Source organism: Hypanus sabinus, chromosome 4 (genome assembly GCF_030144855.1).
Source record: "Hypanus sabinus isolate sHypSab1 chromosome 4, sHypSab1.hap1, whole genome shotgun sequence".
In the NCBI taxonomy this organism is placed as follows: Eukaryota; Metazoa; Chordata; class Chondrichthyes; order Myliobatiformes; family Dasyatidae; genus Hypanus; species Hypanus sabinus.
In genome coordinates, this window is record NC_082709.1 from 79,295,880 (window position 1) to 79,316,346 (window position 20,467).

The 20,467-nt window shown below is 54.8% G+C and overlaps 1 protein-coding gene across 3 annotated transcripts in view; it reads right to left on the reverse strand.

Moving 5' to 3' along the window:
* The window catches only part of LOC132392914 (insulin-like growth factor-binding protein 2), a 102,995-nt gene that overhangs the window by 58,085 nt on the left and 24,443 nt on the right, over positions 1-20,467 (reverse strand). The window contains exons 3-4 of one of the 3 annotated variants that reach the window (XM_059967476.1): positions 19,343-19,483; positions 2,317-4,129 (exon numbers count right to left, since the gene is read on the reverse strand). In XM_059967476.1, the coding sequence (XP_059823459.1) occupies positions 3,965-4,129; positions 19,343-19,483 (306 nt within the window). In that variant the 3' untranslated portion in view covers positions 2,317-3,964. Of the gene's footprint in view, positions 1-2,316; positions 4,130-16,754; positions 17,489-19,342; positions 19,484-20,467 lie in introns of those variants that run through there. The other 2 variants (XM_059967478.1, XM_059967477.1) reach the window with 2 other exon arrangements.

Below are 20,467 nucleotides of genomic sequence, written 5' to 3' on the forward strand. Positions count from 1 at the left end.
CTTCACTTAGAGAAAGGACATGGAAGCTCCAGAGGGTGCAGGGGAGATTTACCAGGATGCTGCCTGGATTAGAGAGGGTGCGGAGGAGATTCACCAGGATGCTGCCTGGATTAGAGAGGGTGCAGAGGAGATTCACCAGGATGCTGCCTGGATTAGAGAGGGTGCAGAGGAGATTCACCGGGATGCTGCCTGGATTAGAGAGGGTGCGGAGGAGATTCACCAGGATGCTGCCTGGATTAGAGAGGATGCAGAGGAGATTCACCAGGACGCTGCCTGGATTAGAGAGGGTGCAGGGGAGATTTACCAGGACGCTGCCTGGATTAGAGAGGGTGCAGGGGAGATTTACCAGGATGCTGCCTGGATTAGAGAGGGTGCAGAGGAGATTCACCAGGATGCTGCCTGGATTAGAGAGGGTGCGGAGGAGATTCGCCAGGATGCTGCCTGGATTAGAGAGGGTGCGGAGGAGATTCGCCAGGATGCTGCCTGGATTAGAGAGGGTGCAGAGGAGATTTACCAGGATGTGCCTGGATTAGAGAGGGTGCAGAGGAGATTCACCAGGATGCTGCCTGGATTAGAGAGGGTGCAGAGGAGATTCACCAGGATGCTGCCTGGATTAGAGAGGGTGCAGGGGAGATTTACCAGGATGCTGCCTGGATTAGAGAGGGTGCAGGGGAGATTTACCAGGATGCTGCCTGGATTAGAGAGGGTGCAGAGGAGATTTACCAGGATGCTGCCTGGATTAGAGAGGGTGCGGAGGAGATTCACCAGGATGCTGCCTGGATTAGAGAGGATGCAGAGGAGATTCACCAGGATGCTGCCTGGATTAGAGAAGGTGCAGGGGAGATTTACCGGGATGCTGCCTGGATTAGAGAGGGTGCAGGGGAGATTTACCAGGATGCTGCCTGGATTAGAGAGGGTGCGGAGGAGATTCACCAGGATGCTGCCTGGATTAGAGAGGGTGCGGAGGAGATTCGCCAGGATGCTGCCTGGATTAGAGAGGGTGCGGAGGAGATTCGCCAGGATGCTGCCTGGATTAGAGAAGGTGCAGAGGAGATTCACCAGGATGCTGCCTGGATTAGAGAGGGTGCAGAGGAGATTCACCAGGATGCTGCCTGGATTAGAGAGGGTGCAGAGGAGATTCACCAGGATGCTGCCTGGATTAGAGAGGGTGCAGGGGAGATTCACCAGGATGCTGCCTGGATTAGAGAGGGTGCAGAGGAGATTTACCAGGATGCTGCCTGGATTAGAGAGGGTGCAGGGGAGATTTACCAGGATGCTGCCTGGATTAGAGAGGGTGCGGAGGAGATTTACCGGGATGCTGCCTGGATTAGAGAAGGTGCAGAGGAGATTTACCGGGATGCTGCCTGGATTAGAGAGGGTGCAGGGGAGATTTACCAGGATGCTGCCTGGATTAGAGAGGGTGCAGGGGAGATTTACCAGGATGCTGCCTGGATTAGAGAGGGTGCAGAGGAGATTTACCAGGATGCTGCCTGGATTAGAGAGGGTGCGGAGGAGATTCACCAGGATGCTGCCTGGATTAGTGAGGATGCAGAGGAGATTCACCAGGATGCTGCCTGGATTAGAGAGGGTGCAGGGGAGATTTACCAGGATGCTGCCTGGATTAGAGAGGGTGCAGGGGAGATTTACCAGGATGCTGCCTGGATTAGAGAGGGTGCGGAGGAGATTCACCAGGATGCTGCCTGGATTAGAGAGGGTGCGGAGGAGATTCGCCAGGATGCTGCCTGGATTAGAGAGGGTGTGGAGGAGATTCGCCAGGATGCTGCCTGGATTAGAGAGGGTGCAGAGGAGATTCGCCAGGATGCTGCCTGGATTAGAGAAGGTGCAGAGGAGATTCACCAGGATGCTGCCTGGATTAGAGAGGGTGCAGAGGAGATTCACCAGGATGCTGCCTGGATTAGAGAGGGTGCAGAGGAGATTCACCAGGATGCTGCCTGGATTAGAGAGGGTGCAGGGGAGATTCACCAGGATGCTGCCTGGATTAGAGAGGGTGCAGAGGAGATTTACCAGGATGCTGCCTGGATTAGAGAGGGTGCAGGGGAGATTTACCAGGATGCTGCCTGGATTAGAGAGGGTGCGGAGGAGATTTACCGGGATGCTGCCTGGATTAGAGAGGGTGCAGGGGAGATTTACCAGGATGCTGCCTGGATTAGAGAGGGTGCAGGGGAGATTTACCAGGATGCTGCCTGGATTAGAGAGGGTGCAGAGGAGATTTACCGGGATGCTGCCTGGATTAGAGAGGGTGCAGAGGAGATTCGCCAGGATGCTGCCTGGATTAGAGAGCTCGTCTCATGAGGGTAGTTGAGTGAGCTCGGGCTTCTCTCTTTGGAGTAAAGGAGGATAAGAGGTAGCTTGATGGAGGTGTACAAGATGATAAGCGGCAGAGACTTTTATCCAGGGCGAAGGAGAGGAGGGAGGCATAACTTTAAGGTGATCAGAGGAAAATATACTGGGCATATCAGAGGTGAGTTTCGTTACTCAGAGAGTGGTGAATGCACAGAATCATTATCAATGACAGAGGCAGATACTTTGGGGACATTTAAGATAATCTTAGGTTGGCACATTGATAACAGAAAAATAGAACGCTATGTGGGAGGGAAGGGTTAATTTGAATTTCGAGTAGGTTAAAGGGTTGGCACAACAATGTGGGCTGAAGGGCCTGTGTTAGCGTGTTCTCTGTTTTATGTTCCAGGTCCACGAGTCCCAGTATATAACCAGAGGTGACAGGCCAGCGTCAGAGAACGAGGTCCTGTTTCCTGGGACCAAGGATCATCCCTCGAACACACAAACTTCCGGTGGATCCCAGGGGTTGAGCAGCATCCACTGGGGAGAGGGATGGTTAACTTTTCAGGTTGAAACCCTGCATCAGGACTGAGTAGAGTGGGGGGGAGATGCCCAGAATAAAGAAGGGGTGAGACAGAGGCCCTAATCTTTTGGACCAGTGTCCCATGTGAGGTTAATATCTGTGTAATTAATATCTACTAAGTGTAGTAGGGGAGATGTCAGAGGTAGGTTTTTTTTAAGTACACAGAGGGTGATGGGTGTATGTAACACACTGCCAGGGATGGTGGAAGAGGCAGACATTTTAGGGAGATTTAAGGAACCCTTAGAAGGGCATGTGGATGACAGAAAAATGGAGGCACATGTGGGAGCAAGGGGTTAGATTGACCTTAAAGTAGTTTACAAGGTTCGGCACAATGTCGTGGGCTGCACTGTGCCGTAGAGTTCTATGTTACTTATTGAAAAATACCAATCAGTGGAATTAAATAAAATACCAAAATGCCAATTCCTCCAGAAGATGGTCTTAGCACCAGATGCCAGCAGTGTCGGCCCCTCGTGTCACCAGCAGCGGGTGGGGTGGGGTGGGGTGGGTGGGTGGTGCTGTCCAAGGGGGCTTGCCGACTTTTGCCATACACCAAGTACAGAAAATGTAGTGTTCCAAAGTTCACAGCGGCGAGGAACGCTGTGAGATTCTCGGGGACCTGCAGGCAGTTGGGTTGCCCCGAGTGCTGATACCAACATGCTATTTCAAGCTGCACCAAACACTGCACCAGTCCCCCAATGCATGCACTGCTCCTGGAGTCCCATGTGCAGCAATGCATGTACCAATGCTAGGATTGTCCATACAAGAGTACAAACAGGACTCCAGAGGATTGCCCGTGCACTCGTGCATGCACCACATGCACCAGTACATGCAGCATTCCAAAGGACTGTCCATGCAACAGTGCATGCATTGCTTCAAAGCTGCCCACGCCCAACGGCACGGTCTGTCGTAAAGAGATTGACAACCACGGCTCCCACTGAGCTCAGCTCACAGCCTGAACCCGTGGGGAGGGGGTCTGAAACCCTGACCACACACCAACACCATTCCCTCTCCCTACCCCGTCTGGAACCTCCCCAGCCCCTGTCCCCCCCCACCCTGCACGCCAGGCGCAGTGGTCAGTCCTCAGGTGGTGCGTGGGAGCTGGAGCTTGGCGTTGTTCTCTGATGACAAGCAGCAGCGATGGCACTCGGGGTCTCCGCGGACGGTGGGCGATCCCGGGGTCACCTTCCCTGTATGAGGGTTCACGCACCAACACTCACCCCGCTGTCCGTTCAGCGACGTCTTACACTGGAGACAGACAGGGAGACAACCAGTCAGCCTCGACGATCACAAAACAGCAGCAAGTACCCACCACGGGACGAGAACGCTCGCTCCGTTCTGTCAAACCAGAAAGTCCACCACCCCCGTACCGTCCCACCACGAACTCTACCCCGTACCGTCCCACCACGAACTCTACCCCGTACCGTCCCACCACGAACTCTACCCCGTACCGTCCCACCACGTACTCTACCCCGTACCGTCCCACCACGAACTCTACCCCGTACCGTCCCACCACGTACTCTACCCCGTACCGTCCCACCACGAACTCTACCCCGTACCGTCCCACCACGTACTCTACCCCGTACCGTCCCACCACGAACTCTACCCCGTACCGTCCCACCACGAACTCTACCCCGTACCGTCCCACCACGAACTCTACCCCGTACCGTCCCACCACGAACTCTACCCCGTACTGTCCCACCACGAACTCTACCCCGTACCGTCCCACCACGTACTCTACCCCGTACTGTCCCACCACGAACTCTACCCCGTACCGTCCCACCACGAAATCTCCCCCCCGTACCGTCCCACCACGAAATCTCCCCCCCGTACCGTCCCACCACGAACTCTCCCCCCGTACCGTCCCACCACGAACTCTCCCCCCGTACCGTCCCACCACGTACTCTACCCCGTACCGTCCCACCACGAACTCTCCCCCCCATACCGTCCCACCACGAACTCTACCCCGTACCGTCCCACCACGAACTCTCCCCCCCGTACCGTCCCACCACGTACTCTACCCCGTACCGTCCCACCACGAACTCTCCCCCCCGTACCGTCCCACCACGTACTCTCCCCGTATCGTCCCACCACGAACTCTCCCCCCCGTACCGTCCCACCACGAACTCTCCCCCCCCGTACCGTCCCACCACGTACTCTACCCCGTACCGTCCCACCACGAACTCTCCCCCCCGTACCGTCCCACCACGTACTCTACCCCGTACCGTCCCACCACGAACTCTCCCCGTACCGTCCCACCACGAACTCTCCCCGTACCGTCCCACCACGAACTCTCCCCCCCCGTACCGTCCCACCACGAACTCTACCCCGTACTGTCCCACCACGAACTCTCCCCCGTACCGTCCCACCACAAACTCTCCCCCCCCCGTACCGTCCCACCACGCACTCTGCCCCGCACCCACCCACCACGCACTCTCCCCCCGTAATGTCCCACCACGCACTCTCCCCCCGTACCGTCCCATCACTCACCCCCCTACCGTCCCACCACGCACTCTCCCCCCATACCGTCCCCCCGTACCGTCCCAACACGCATTCTCCTCCCGTACCGTCCCACCACGCACTCCCCCCCGTACCGTCCCACCACGCACTCCCCCCCCGCACCGTCCCACCACGCACTCCCCCCCCGCACCGTCCCACCACGCACTCTCGACCCGTACCGTCCCACCACGCACTCCCCCCGCACCGTCCCACCACGCACTCACCCCCCGCACCGTCCCACCACGCACTCACCCCCCGCACCGTCCCACCACGCACTCACCCCCCTGTACCGTCCCACCACGCACTCACCCCCCCGTACCGTCCCACCACGCACTCACCCCCCGAACCGTCCCACCACGCACTCCCCCCCGTACCGTCCCACCACGCACTCTCGACCCGTACCGTCCCACCACGCACTCCCCCCGCACCGTCCCACCACGCACTCACCCCCCGCACCGTCCCACCACGCACTCACCCCCCGCACCGTCCCACCACGCACTCACCCCCCGCACCGTCCCACCACGCACTCCCCCCCTGTATCGTCCCACCACGCACTCTCCCCCTGTATCGTCCCACCACGCACTCTCCCCCCGTACCGTCCCACCACGCACTCACCCCCCGCACCGTCCCACCACGCACTCACCCCCCGCACCGTCCCACCACGCACTCCCCCCCGTATCGTCCCACCACGCACTCTCCCCCTGTATCGTCCCAACACACATTCTCCTCCCGTACCGTCCCACCACGTACTCTACCCCGCACCGTCCCACCACGCACTCACCCCCCGCACCGTCCCACCACGCACTCCCCCCCGTATCGTCCCACCACGCACTCTCCCCCTGTATCGTCCCAACACACATTCTCCTCCCGTACCGTCCCACCACGTACTCTACCCCGTACCGTCCCACCACGAACTCTCCCCCCCGTACCGTCCCACCACGTACTCTACCCCGTACCGTCCCACCACGAACTCTCCCCGTACCGTCCCACCACGAACTCTCCCCGTACCGTCCCACCACGCACTCACCCCCCGCACCGTCCCACCACGCACTCCCCCCCTGTATCGTCCCACCACGCACTCTCCCCCTGTATCGTCCCACCACGCACTCTCCCCCCGTACCGTCCCACCACGCACTCACCCCCCGCACCGTCCCACCACGCACTCACCCCCCGCACCGTCCCACCACGCACTCCCCCCCGTATCGTCCCACCACGCACTCTCCCCCTGTATCGTCCCAACACACATTCTCCTCCCGTACCGTCCCACCACGTACTCTACCCCGCACCGTCCCACCACGCACTCACCCCCCGCACCGTCCCACCACGCACTCCCCCCCGTATCGTCCCACCACGCACTCTCCCCCTGTATCGTCCCAACACACATTCTCCTCCCGTACCGTCCCACCACGTACTCTACCCCGTACCGTCCCACCACGAACTCTCCCCCCCGTACCGTCCCACCACGTACTCTACCCCGTACCGTCCCACCACGAACTCTCCCCGTACCGTCCCACCACGCACTCCCCCCCGTATCGTCCCACCACGCACTCTCCCCCTGTATCGTCCCAACACACATTCTCCTCCCGTACCGTCCCACCACGTACTCTACCCCGTACCGTCCCACCACGAACTCTCCCCCCCGTACCGTCCCACCACGTACTCTACCCCGTACCGTCCCACCACGCACTCCCCCCCGTATCGTCCCACCACGCACTCTCCCCCTGTATCGTCCCAACACACATTCTCCTCCCGTACCGTCCCACCACGCACTCCCCCCCATACCGTCCCACCACGCACTCCCCCCCGTACCGTCCCACCACGCACTCCCCCCCCGCACCGTCCCACCACGCACTCTCGACCCGTACCGTCCCACCACGCACTCCCCCCGCACCGTCCCACCACGCACTCACCCCCCGCACCGTCCCACCACGCACTCACCCCCCGCACCGTCCCACCACGCACTCCCATGTACCATCATGCACTCCCTCGTACCGTCCCACCACGCACTCATCCCCCGTACGGTCCCACCACACACTTTCCCCCCGCACCGTCCCACCACGCACTCACCCCCCGCACCGTCCCATCACGCACTCCCATGTACCATCATGCACTCCCTCGTACCGTCCCACCACGCACTCATCCCCCGTACGGTCCCACCACACACTTTCCCCCCGTACCGTCCCACCACGCACTCTCCCCCCGTATCGTCCCCCCACGCATTCCCCCCCGTACCGTCCCACCACACACTCCCCCCCCGTACCGTCCCACCACACACTCCCCCCCTCGTACCGTCCCATCACTCCCCTTCGTACGGTCCCCACACACTCCACCCCCCCCCGTACCATCCCATTGAGAATGTGGAGTGGGTAAGGGGTACGTGTAGATGGGGTGGGCGAGGGGTAAATGTAGCAAAATATGTAGACGGGACCAGGGAGAGGATACGTCATTGGGGAAGTGTAGGAGGACAGGGAAGAGGTAGCTAAGATAAGATTCCAGATAACATGTGGGAACCACAAAGGGAACCTGCGACCACAAGACAATGTGTTCGGCAAAGTATTTTGAGCTATATACCTATTCCGAGTGATTTGCTTGCGTCCATACCCGAGTATTACGCTTGCGTTTATGCTTATTCCGAGTATTTCACGTGCTTAGCTATGCAATAGCCAATCAATTGATGAATTTGAATCGGTAACCATATTTGCGAATGTAGTACCCTGATTTTGGGTATAAGTATGACCTTCGTAAACCGACAAATTGGGAGTTGGCTACCTTACGCCCGAAGTGAATAAAAGCCGTTTCAGAGGTAATTTCGTGTCTCTGGTGTTTTTCCTCAACTGAACAGGTTAATAATGTCAGGTTGACAATTTGGCGAGCCGAGCCAGGAGCCAAACGGTTGGCAGTTCAGGATCCGGTGTAAGAGATCGGCAGGCGGGTACGAGCGGGTTGAGACGGAAGGGCACTTAGAGAGAATTTTTCTCGCTCTCTCTCTCTCTCTCTCTCTGACTTCCCGTTCCGACCCCTTCGGCTCCGGCTGACCATCCTACGGCCTCCACGGACAAAACAGAGAACCTCAGTTGGGAGACACCGATAACAGGTAAGAATTGCATAGAGTTTGGTGTTCGAGTCCCCTGGTTTAAGAAGTTGGGGTTAGAGGCCCTGCATAGAGTTTGGGGTTCAAGTCCCCTGGTTTAAGAGTTTGGGGTTAGAGGCCCTGCATAGAGTTTGGGGTTTGAGTCCCCTGGTTTAAGAGTTTGGGGTTAGAGGCCCTGCATAGAGTTTGGGGTTCGAGTCCCCTGGTTTAAGAGTTTGGGGTTAGAGGCCCTGCATAGAGTTTGGGGTTCGAGTCCCCTGGTTTAAGAAGTTGGGGTTAGAGGCCCTGCATAGAGTTTGGGGTTCGAGTCCCCTGGTTTAAGAGTTTGGGGTTAGAGGCCCTGCATAGAGTTTGGGGTTCGAGTCCCCCGGTTTAAGAAGTTGGGGTTAGAGGCCCTGCATAGAGTTTGGGGTTCGAGTCCCCTGGTTTAAGAAGTTGGGGGTTAGAGGCCCTGCATAGAGTTTGGGGTTCAAGTCCCCTGGTTTAAGAGTTTGGGGTTAGAGGCCCTGCATAGAGTTTGGGGTTTGAGTCCCCTGGTTTAAGAGTTTGGGGTTAGAGGCCCTGCATAGAGTTTGGGGTTCGAGTCCCCTGGTTTAAGAGTTTGGGGTTAGAGGCCCTGCATAGAGTTTGGGGTTCGAGTCCCCTGGTTTAAGAAGTTGGGGTTAGAGGCCCTGCATAGAGTTTGGGGTTCGAGTCCCCTGGTTTAAGAGTTTGGGGTTAGAGGCCCTGCATAGAGTTTGGGGTTCGAGTCCCCCGGTTTAAGAAGTTGGGGTTAGAGGCCCTGCATAGAGTTTGGGGTTCGAGTCCCCTGGTTTAAGAAGTTGGGGGTTAGAGGCCCTGCATAGAGTTTGGGGTTCGAGTCCCCTGGTTTAAGAAGTTGGGGTTAGAGGCCCTGCATAGAGTTTGGGGTTCGAGTCCCCTGGTTTAAGAAGTTGGGGTTAGAGGCCCTGCATAGAGTTTGGGGTTCGAGTCCCCTGGTTTAAGAAGTTTGGGGTTAGAGGCCCTGCATAGAGTTTGGGGTTCGAGTCCCCTGGTTTAAGAAGTTGGGGTTAGAGGCCCTGCATAGAGTTTGGGGTTCGAGTCCCCTGGTTTAAGAAGTTGGGGTTAGAGGCCCTGCATAGAGTTTGGGGTTCGAGTCCCCTGGTTTAAGAAGTTGGGGTTAGAGGCCCTGCATAGAGTTTGGGGTTCGAGTCCCCTGGTTTAAGAAGTTGGGGTTAGAGGCCCTGCATAGAGTTTGGGGTTCGAGTCCCCTGGTTTAAGAAGTTGGGGTTAGAGGCCCTGCATAGAGTTTGGGGTTCGAGTCCCCTGGTTTAAGAAGTTGGGGTTAGAGGCCCTGCATAGAGTTTGGGGTTCGAGTCCCCTGGTTTAAGAAGTTGGGGTTAGAGGCCCTGCATAGAGTTTGGGGTTCGAGTCCCCTGGTTTAAGAGTTTGGGGTTAGAGGCCCTGCATAGAGTTTGGGGTTCGAGTCTCCTGGTTTAAGAAGTTGGGGTTAGAGGCCCTGCATAGAGTTTGGGGTTCGAGTCCCCTGGTTTAAGAAGTTGGGGTTAGAGGCCCTGCATAGAGTTTGGGGTTCGAGTCCCCTGGTTTAAGAAGTTGGGGTTAGAGGCCCTGCATAGAGTTTGGGGTTCGAGTCCCCTGGTTTAAGAGTTTGGGGTTAGAGGCCCTGCATAGAGTTTGGGGTTCGAGTCTCCTGGTTTAAGAAGTTGGGGTTAGAGGCCCTGCATAGAGTTTGGGGTTCGAGTCCCCTGGTTTAAGAAGTTGGGGTTAGAGGCCCTGCATAGAGTTTGGGGTTCGAGTCCCCTGGTTTAAGAGTTTGGGGTTCAAGTCGCCGGTATAGGAAGTGGGGTTAGAATCCCTACGTGGGGTTTGGGGTTGGAAGCTCCGGAGCAATACATATTTAATTTGATTAAGGTCTGGTTCCAACATCTAATTGAAACCACATCCTGCCTTAGACTGGTTGTTAAGAGCAGAAATCTGCCAGGCGAAGGTCAGGACACTGAAGTGGATGCGAGAGTAAGTTACCAAAATGGGCCAGACTCTGGATAAATCAAGTCCAAATACGCCATTATGGAAAATGTGTAAAGAATTCCCTGAAAACGAGACAGATTTATGGAGACTGAGCACGTGGATGAATAAGAAGTTGAGGAATGAATTTTGGCCATTGGGGGAACCTGGGATCTTCAGAAGTGTAAACGAGCAGAGGGACAGGTGTGGCGACAGAATGTCTCACAGAAATGGAAAGATCTAATTACACGTTGGTATACCGTGGCCAGCAGACTTAATGAGCGCTCCCGCCAGACCTCCTGGGAGGTGAATACAAAAAAACAGAAAGATACCCATCAATGATAGTAACGGAAAACCCAGGGGCTGGCATGTATTGAAGGCCTTATGTGAAATCTATGACTAACAGCGTAGGGTTGATGATCATAATGTAAAACTTGGTGATAAAAGGCCGGCACCGGATATGACTGGGCTGCAGACCCTATTTGACCCTAATGAGGACACTGAGGAGGAAGAGGAGCAGCAGGTCCCTTCGCCTGCGGGGGCTGCGAATCCCATCCCGCCTGTACCTTCGGAACCTTCCACTCCCCGTGCCCTTGACCCTGGACCCATGCACTCCCGACCCCAAGTCCACGGTTCACCACCCCATTGCGGCCCGTACCCCAGCTAAAACCAGGAAAGGGGACACACAAGGTACTAAACCTGCGACCCCCTAAGAACCGCATGGCTCATAAATGGACAACAAGACGGGACCTCTATGTGGGTGACAGCCCTTTGACAGACCCCCAAAGGGATGAGTTTGACCCTGACTCAGACCTTACCACCTCCAGTGATGATACTGACCCCGAGGATAATCCTGATGCAGCCCTTTCTCGAAAGTACCCTGATTGGCCCTACTCCACCAAAGATCCAGGTAGATCCAAGCCCCACCCAACAGATGGCAATGCGAGAGGTCCCTAACCCTAATCACAGTCCAGCCCAGGCTGAGGATGCTGTGCAAAATCCCTTGACGGTTTCTGTGTATACCCCCTGGAAGCCCAATGAAATGCTGTAGTGATGCAGGGCACCCCGGACAGAAAGCAGAAGCTGGAGGAATTTATTGAATATTTGCTGAGTACTATTAAGATCTACAGCGTGACCCCAAGGGATCTTTTTAGTTTCCCTGCATCAACCAGCGACGGTCTACTCTTCCCATGCGGTAACTGCCCTTCTAACCATGCACCAACTCAACATCTCACTCAGGCAAGACTCAGCCGCCATGAGATTGCTCTTCTCTATAATCCGTTGCTGACATTCCCCTCTTGCACCACACTTAACCCTGCTACCTTTGTGGATCACCCGCCCGACCTTCTATCCGAGCCTCCCCACTCCTGCGAGGACCGAAACCACTTCCTCATTTCCCCACGGCCAGACCTCCGGGACATTGAGCTCGACAATCCGGACCTGATACTTTTTGTGGACGGCTCGTCCTCTGTCTCCCCGGACGGTGTCCGGCAATCAGGTTATGCCATTGTGACCCCACACACCACCACCCTGGAGGCGGCAGCCTTCCACCCACGGGCCTCGGCCCACCAGGCTGAGCTTTTCGCCCTCACTCGCGCATGCATCCTCGCCTCGGGTCAGACAGCCAATATTTACATCGATTCACGTTATGCATTTGGGATCGCTCACGATTTTGGCACACTGTGGGCGCAGCGGGGCTTCCAAATGTTAGCTGGCAAAAGCATTGCCAACGGCCTCTACATTGACAATTTGCTCAAAGCCATCCAGCTCCCGGTAAGCTTGCTATTATAAAATGTGCCGCCCACTTATCCGATGACTCCCCCGTAAGTGAAGGCAATGCCAGGGCAGACCTGGCAGCCAAGCGAGCCTCCAACTCTAAAACAATAACTGTGGATTCGGCCCCACGCCTTCTGCCTGCCAGGCAGCTGGTTGATAGCCCAGGCATATCCGACATCGCGCGATTACAGGGGGATGCCCCTGCGGCAGAGATTGATGTTTGGAAGAAACATGGTTGTATTATTAATAACACAATGGGCCTCTGGCAGACCCCAGCAGGTCAGATTTGTATTCCTGATACTCTCCTGCCTGTCCTGGTCGACCACCTCCACTCTGACACTCACCTCGGCCAGGAGGGAATGTGTACGTTGTTATTAAAAACATGGTGGTCCTCCAGTTTGAATGAGGCAGCGGAGAGACGAGCAAGGGGTTGCTTAATTTGCCATAAAGTAAACTCGGGTAAATCTATTAGATGGGATAAAGGGTGCACCCCAACCCCAGCAGGACCGTTTGACACATTACATATGGACTTTTATTGAGTTACCTAAGGCATATTGTTACAAGTACTGTTTAGTTATAATTGATGTCTTCAGTAAATGGATTGAAGCCTTACCCACAACGAACAACAAGGCTTCCACTGTACTGCGGATGCTACTGAAAGAAGTTATTCCTCCGTTTGGTATCCCACAAAAACTCTCATCTGATAACGGCCCGCACTTCATTGGGAAGTTAAACAAAGAACTCTGCGGAATACTAAAGATTGAACAACAATTCCACTGTGCCTACCACCCCCGAGCCGCAGGAATAGTGGGTCGTACAAACAGCATCCTGAAGGATAAACTAACTAAATTGACCCTTGAAACAGGACTAAATTGGCTTAAAGTCCTTCCCCTGGCACTGTATCACATGTCCATTACACCTCAAACTGGTACCGGGTTAACTGCTGAAATAGTTTACAGGCGCCCAAAGAGAACCCCATGGGGCAGTGACCACAAATACAAACACAAACACAAACACAAATACAAATAGATCTACAAATGATGGGCGAGGAATTGCAGTGTTACCTCAAGCATTTAACTTTGTCTCTTAAGTCCCTACACACTCAGGTGAAGGAAGCCTCAAGACCCGTTCCTGACAGAGAAGGTGAGTGGCAGGGAGCAGAACCAGGAGATTGGGTGTTAACAAGGAACTGGGATCGATCCACGCTGGGACCCCGGTGGAAAGGACTGTACCAGGTCCTCCTGCAGACCCCCTCTGCTGTCAAGGTGAAGGGACAAGAACGTTGGATTCATCTGAGCGACTACAAGCGCTGGACCTCGGACCCGCTAGAAACTACAGATACACGAAGGAACTGATAAACGGACTTGATTGAACTGTTGTGTGTTTAAATTCCTTTTTCCTTGTGGTGCCACATCCTTGAAACTGTACTCTGGCAATGGAAGGTAGGATGCTCTTGGTTATCTATATGCTTTTAGGGACAGTGGGGTATAGAGCAAAGGTTGAGGGACGGCTGGACGAGGAACCAAAACCCCTAAAGAGATCGAAGGGGGACATTTCAAGGCAGAAAAGCGATTGGGGATTCCCCAAAGGCCCCACCCTTGGAAGACCTCCTTCGGGGTTTATAAGTGATAACTATTTCCAAAACGTGCACAAACGACTGTATGGCTCTACAACCATCGTTTGCTATCCCCACCCCGCCAGCGTCTCCTCGCTCTTCACCATTTTCCCGCACTGGGATCGTGCCGATCAACCCTTCCGATGTGCCCCCACCAGCAAAACATTGCCTGAGGGAAAGAGGGTGGAACTCACCCATGACTCTTCCACGGCCCCTGTCGCGGACTGCCTATTTCCCCCGTCCATCAGTAAGCGGTCAAATCATGGACTCCTTCCGCGGATGAAAGAAGATCTCTGGTGGGAGGGGAATCCCAAACCCCCGAAGGGTGACCGAGGATATGAGAACTGCTACTTCGGAACAGGGTGGGGATGTTCAGACGTGTATGTCTCGAATGACGTCACCTGCCTCCCCAAGCCCTGTAGGAAAAGGGAGTGTCACCCCACCAAGGACCCCTTAGGGATCTCTTGCTCTTGCCATGAGACAAAGTGCCAGTCCCTGGCCCAGGGGGTGCAACTCCTTTGTGGGGAGCGGAACCGCACCCACCTCCGGGTCAATGATCAAGTATTCCTACGACCTGAATATCGTAGGGGTACCAAACGAGTGTACTCCTCTAGGAGAATGGAGTGATGCCATACACCTAAAGGGTGAGGGTTGCACTGAGACCATGTATACCCTCCCAGGGTATTTTTTCTTCTATAACGGCATTGCCACCAACTTCCTGGAGTACCCATACCCTTCCTCGGTGGCCAATGGCACCTTCCTCCCCACCGTGGTCCCTTGCCCTGGGACTTGGGGTCCCCTGTCCCACCCGTCTGGGAGGTACAAGAGAGAGGTCTCCCAGGAATTTTGTGTGGATTACCAAGTCCTGACCACCCTCACCTCAGGTCAGGTGGCTGGATACGGGGCAGCTGGCTTTTTCTCTTTGGGGGCATCAGGAGCCACTATAGCGGCCCACAATCGGAACTATCTGGCCTGTGGTCTCATGAGCCTCGGGAATGCCACCAGGGGAGCATAGCCTTAACCAACTGCGGCTCTTCTCCATGCAAAACCACTGTGCACTTGATTATCTCCTCGCCAGGGAGGGTGGGCTCTGTGCTATCGTAAAGGACAAATGCATAATGGGGCTAGACGATGCTACCGCCAAGATAACACAGTACATGAACAAAATAGATGAACAGTTAGGATCCATTAAGGAAGGAACAGGTTGGGCAGGATGGGGGGACTGGGGACTAAGTGCATGGAGGGACTGGGTGATCAATGGGGCTATTTACACGCTGACGGCCGTTATAGGGATTTTTGTCTGTATCGCCATTGTCAAATGTCTCCTGAACCGCATGATGGCCTCGGCAGGGGACCTGCTGCCCGCTAAGCCACTGATGGTAGTACGGGCAACCGTTGAGGCCACCAAACTCCTCGAACCTGCACCAGAGGATTTTCACGATATTGATGAGCGATCATTTCATGATCACAGGAGAGAATGAGAATGTGAAGAAGGTAGTGGGTATGTGCAGAAGGGGTGGGCGAGGGGTAAATGTAGCAAAATATGTAGATGGGACCAGGGAGAGGATACGTCATTGGGGAAGTGTAGGAGGACAGGGAAGAGGTAGCTAAGATAAGATTCCAGATAACATGTGGGAACCACAAAGGGAACCTGCGACCACAAGACAATGTGTTTGGCAAAGTATTTTGAGCTATATACCTATTCCGAGTGATTTGCTTGCGTCCATACCCATTCCAAGTATTACTCTTGCGTCTATGCTTATTCCGAGTATTTCGTGTGCTTAGCTATGCAATAGCCAATCAATTGATGAATTTGAATCGGTAACCATATTTGCGAATGTAGTACCCTGCTTTTGGGTATAAGTCTGACCTTCGTAAACCGACAAATTGGGAGTTGGCTACCTTACGCCCGAAGTGCGTGGGGCTGCGAACTCCTCTCTGAATAAAAGCCGTTTCAGAGGTAATTTCGTGTCTCTGGTGTTTTTCCTCAACTGAACAGGTTAATAATTTCAGGGTTGACACTATCACTCCCCCCCCCTACCGACCCATCACGCACTCCCCCGCACCGTCCCATCACGCAGTCCCTCGCACCGTACCATCACGCACTCCCCCGTACCGTCCCATCACTCCCCCCTCCGCACCGTCCCATCACGCACTCCCCCGCACCGTCCCATCACGCACTCCCCCGCACCGTCCCATCACGCACTCCCCCGCACCGTCCCATCACGCACTCCCCCGCACCGTCCCATCACGCTCTCCCCCGCACCGTCCCATCACGCTCTCCCCCGCACCGTCCCATCACGCTCTCCCCCGCACCGTCCCATCACGCACTCCCCCGCACCGTCCCATCACGCACTCCCCCGCACCGTCCCATCACGCACTCCCCCGCACCGTCCCATCACGCTCTCCCCCGCACCGTCCCATCACGCTCTCCCCCGCACCGTCCCATCACGCTCTCCCCCGCACCGTCCCATCACGCACTCCCCCGCACCGTCCCATCACGCACTCCCCCGCACCGTCCCATCACGCTCTCCCCCGCACCGTCCCATCACGCACTCCCCCGCACCGTCCCATCACGCACTCCCCCGCACCGTCCCATCACGCACTCCCCCGCACCGTCCCATCACGCACTCCCCCGCACCGTCCCATCACGCACTCCCCCGCACCGTCCCATCACGCACTCCCCCGCACCGTCCCATCACGCACTCCCCCGCACCGTCCCATCACGCACTCCCCCGCACCGTCCCATCACGCACTCCCCCGCACCGTCCCATCACGCACTCCCCCGCACCGTCCCATCACGCACTCCCCCGCACCGTCCCATCACGCACTCCCCCGTACCGCCCCACCACGCACTCCCAGGGTCAGATACAGAGTGAATCTCCCTCCACACCGTCCCATCACACACTCCCGGGGTCAGACACAGAGCGAATCTCCCTCCACACCGTCCCATCACACACTCCCGGGGTCAGACACAGAGCGAATCTACCTCTACACTGTCCCATCACACACTCCCAGGGTCATACACAGAGTGAAGCTCCCTCTACATTGTCCCATCACACACTCCCAGGGTTCAGGGATGCAAGTAGGAGGTATCTGTATGGGCTGCTACTCCACATCCTCCACTTCCTTGCCCTTGTACACCGTCCCGACACGCCATGGCGGTCGGTCCTTCCACCCAGAGGTGAGGAGAGTCCCCACTGGAAGTCCCTTTATGCCGGGGTTCTTCCCATGCACCTGGGGGATCTCGGCTGGAGGGTACTGCATAGGGCAGTGCCCTGCAATAAGTTTTTCAGTTTGTACATGGACTTCCCACCCACATGCCACTTCTGCGGGCTGGTGGAGACCGTGTACCACATGTACATGGAGTGTGTGAGGCTGCAGCCTCTTTTTGCATATTTGCGTGGGCTGCTTCTCACCTTCTGGCTGCATTTTAGTCCCACCCTGTTTATATATGGTCATCCAGTAAGGAAGGGGGCATGGAGGGATGAGGATGTCCTAGTCAACTTGCTCCTGGGGCTGGCGAAATCCGCCATCCGTGGGTCTTGGAAACGGGTGGCGGGAGGATCTCCCCGGGCAGACTGCCTGGCGATGTTTAGGGGGTATGTTCGTGCCCGGGTAACTATTGAAAAAGAACACACGCAGTCAACAGCGGCCTTGGAGGAGTTTCGAGACCGTTGGGCTCCGCGGGGTGTAAATGCCGTCGTAGATAGGGATGGCAACATTCTGGTGTAATGTCTATTGTCTATTTGTAGTGCAGTAATTGTGTTTGCCACTGTTTTGTATATATTGTATAGCATCGAAATTTGTAATAAAGGATTTTGTAATATAAAAAAGAAAAAAAAAAGGGTCAGACACAGAGTGAAGCTCCCTCTACACTGTCCAAACACGCACTCCTTCGTTCATCACAGATTTAAGCTCCATCTACATTGTCCCATTTCACATTCTTTTGTGATTCAAGGAAGGCTCGAGGAAGAAGCTGGGAAATTATAGGCTGGTGTGCCTGACATTAGAGGCAAGTTTTTGGAAGACATTCTAATTGACTGGATATAAATGTATCTGGATTGACAGGGACTCATTAGAGCTAATCATCTTGGCTTTGAGTGTGGTAGCTTGTGTCTACCCAGTCTTATAGTTTTTTTGAGTAAGTTACCAGTAAAGTGGATGACGGCAAGGCAGTGGATGTTGTCTACACGGACGTTAGCAAGGCCTTTGACCTGGTTCAGCATGGCATGTTAGCCAGGAAGGTCCAGCTGCTTGGCATTCAGGATGGGGTAGTGATTGGATCAGACACTGGCTGCACAGAGACTGATAGTAATGGCTGCCTCTCTGACTTGAGGCCTGTGAGTAGTGGTGTGCCACAGGAATCGGTGCTGGGTCTGTTGAAGCTCCCTCACAGTCCCAAAGCGATGGTGAACATTGGAACTAAACCCTCTATATACCGCAGCAAATTTCCGTCACGTACAATTCTGAGAATGCTTGCAGCTTCTCCCATGGTCCGTGCAGTGATCGCACAGCGCGATGCAGAGTCAGAGGCAGTACAGAAACAGCCCCTTCAGCCACCGAGTCCAGCACCACCCATTTACTAACTTCTGACCTTTTTAAAACCCCCCCACATTCACGACAACTCCCCTCAGATTCTCCCCCTCTCCCACACACTGGGGGCACCAACCCTCATGGGGTTAGGCATGGGAGGAAATGGGAGCACCCACGGGAAACACAGGGGGTCACAGGGAGAATGTCCAGGCTTCACACGGACAGCTCCAGGGGAGGGATTCGAAACCAGGGCTCTGTTGCTGGATTACCCACTGCGTCACTCAGTAACAAGCCAGGCACTTTATTGGGTATGTGCACGCCACAACAAGTTGCACTTACTTAGCATCTTCTGCGAGGCCAAAGTTGTGTCAACTTTCACCCGTTCAAGAACGGTGAGATAATGTTGCAGCTATATAATACTCTAGTTGGACCATGCTTGGATGACAGTGTTCAGATTAGAGGAAAGATGAGCAAGCTTTTGAGAGGGTGCAGAGGAGATTTACTGGGCCGCTGCCTGGATCTATCAGCATGTTTTATGAGGATAGGTTGAGTGAGCTAGGGCTTTTCTCGTTGGGGCATAGGAGGACGAGAGGTGACTTGATAGAGGTGTTCAAGATATTAGGAGGTGTACATAGAGTGTAAAGTCAGAGACTTTTTCCCAGGGTGGCTAATATGAGAGGGCACAATTTTAATGTGACTAAAGAGAGGAACTCAAAAGGAAAGAAACTTTTAACAGAGTGGTAGGTGTATGGAACAAGGATGGTGATACAGGCAAATACATTAGAGGTATTCAAGAGACTCTTAGATAGGCAAACGGATGAGAGAAAAATCAGTTGATCTTGAGCAGGATAAAAGGTGGGCACAACATTGTGGGTTGAATGGCCTGTACTGTAGTTCTATGTTCAACTGTTGGACAGAGTGTAGTGGTGGATGGAGGTACCTGCTTCAGCTTGTAGAGTCCATGACGGTCACAGTTCGGGATGTAAAGAGCGTACAGATGCTCCAGGGGGCCACGCTCATCCGGTAAGCGTAGAGATGCGATCCTCTCCAGCACCTGGTCCAGCTCCAGCTGACATGTCGTCTGTGGACAAGGGAGGAGACAGAGTTAATGCCCAGCACTTGAGGGCATCAAAGTGTGGGGCCGCCACACCGCGTCTCACAGGGGTTTGGGGGGGATGGGGGTCAAGCCCAGAGTGGAACCACTGTGGCTCACCGCCCAGACACAGCTCATCCGTTTCCGAGACCCTTACCCAGCTCTGCTCAGAAGTGAGACTCCACTCACCCTAACAGCAATGCACAAGAGTTTCCATGACAGGCTCACTGAGAATGTAAAGAGGCACTGGATCGAGAGACATTCTGTATGGGCACAGAATTGGCTTGCCCACAGAAGGCAGAGGATGGAGTGTATTCTGTCTGAAACCTGGTGACCGGTGGTGTTCCACTGGGATCTGTTATGAGAACCCCTGCTCTTTGAGATTTTTATAAACTACTTGGATGAGGAAGTGGAAGGGTGGGTTAGTAAGTTTGCAGACGGCACTAAGGTTGGTGGAGCTGTGGATTGTGTAGAAAGTTGTCACAGGTCACAAAGAGTCATTGACAGAACTCAGAGCTAGACTGAGAAGCGGCAGATGGAGTCCAATCCAGAAAATTGTGAAGTTACTCACTTTAGAAAGTCAAACAAAGGCAGGATTCTTAACATTCTTAACAGCATGGAGGGTCAGAGGGTCCCAGAGATCGCTCCAAGCTGCTGTGCAAGTTGTTTACAAGGCTCTTGGGGTGTTGTCTTCATTAGTCAGGAGGCTGAGCTCAAAGGCTGCGCGGTAATTTTGTAGCTCAATAAAACTCCAGTTCAACCACGCTTGGAAAATTGTGTTCAGTTCTGGTCGCCTCATTAGAGAAAGAATGTGGAAGCTTTAGAGAGGCTGCAGAAGAGATTTACCGAGCTGCTGTCTGATTTAGAGCATGTCTAATGAGGATAGGTTGACAAACTAGAGCTTTTCTCTTGGGAGCGAAAGAGGATAAGAGGTGACTTGATAGAGGTGTACTAGATGATAAAAATCATAGA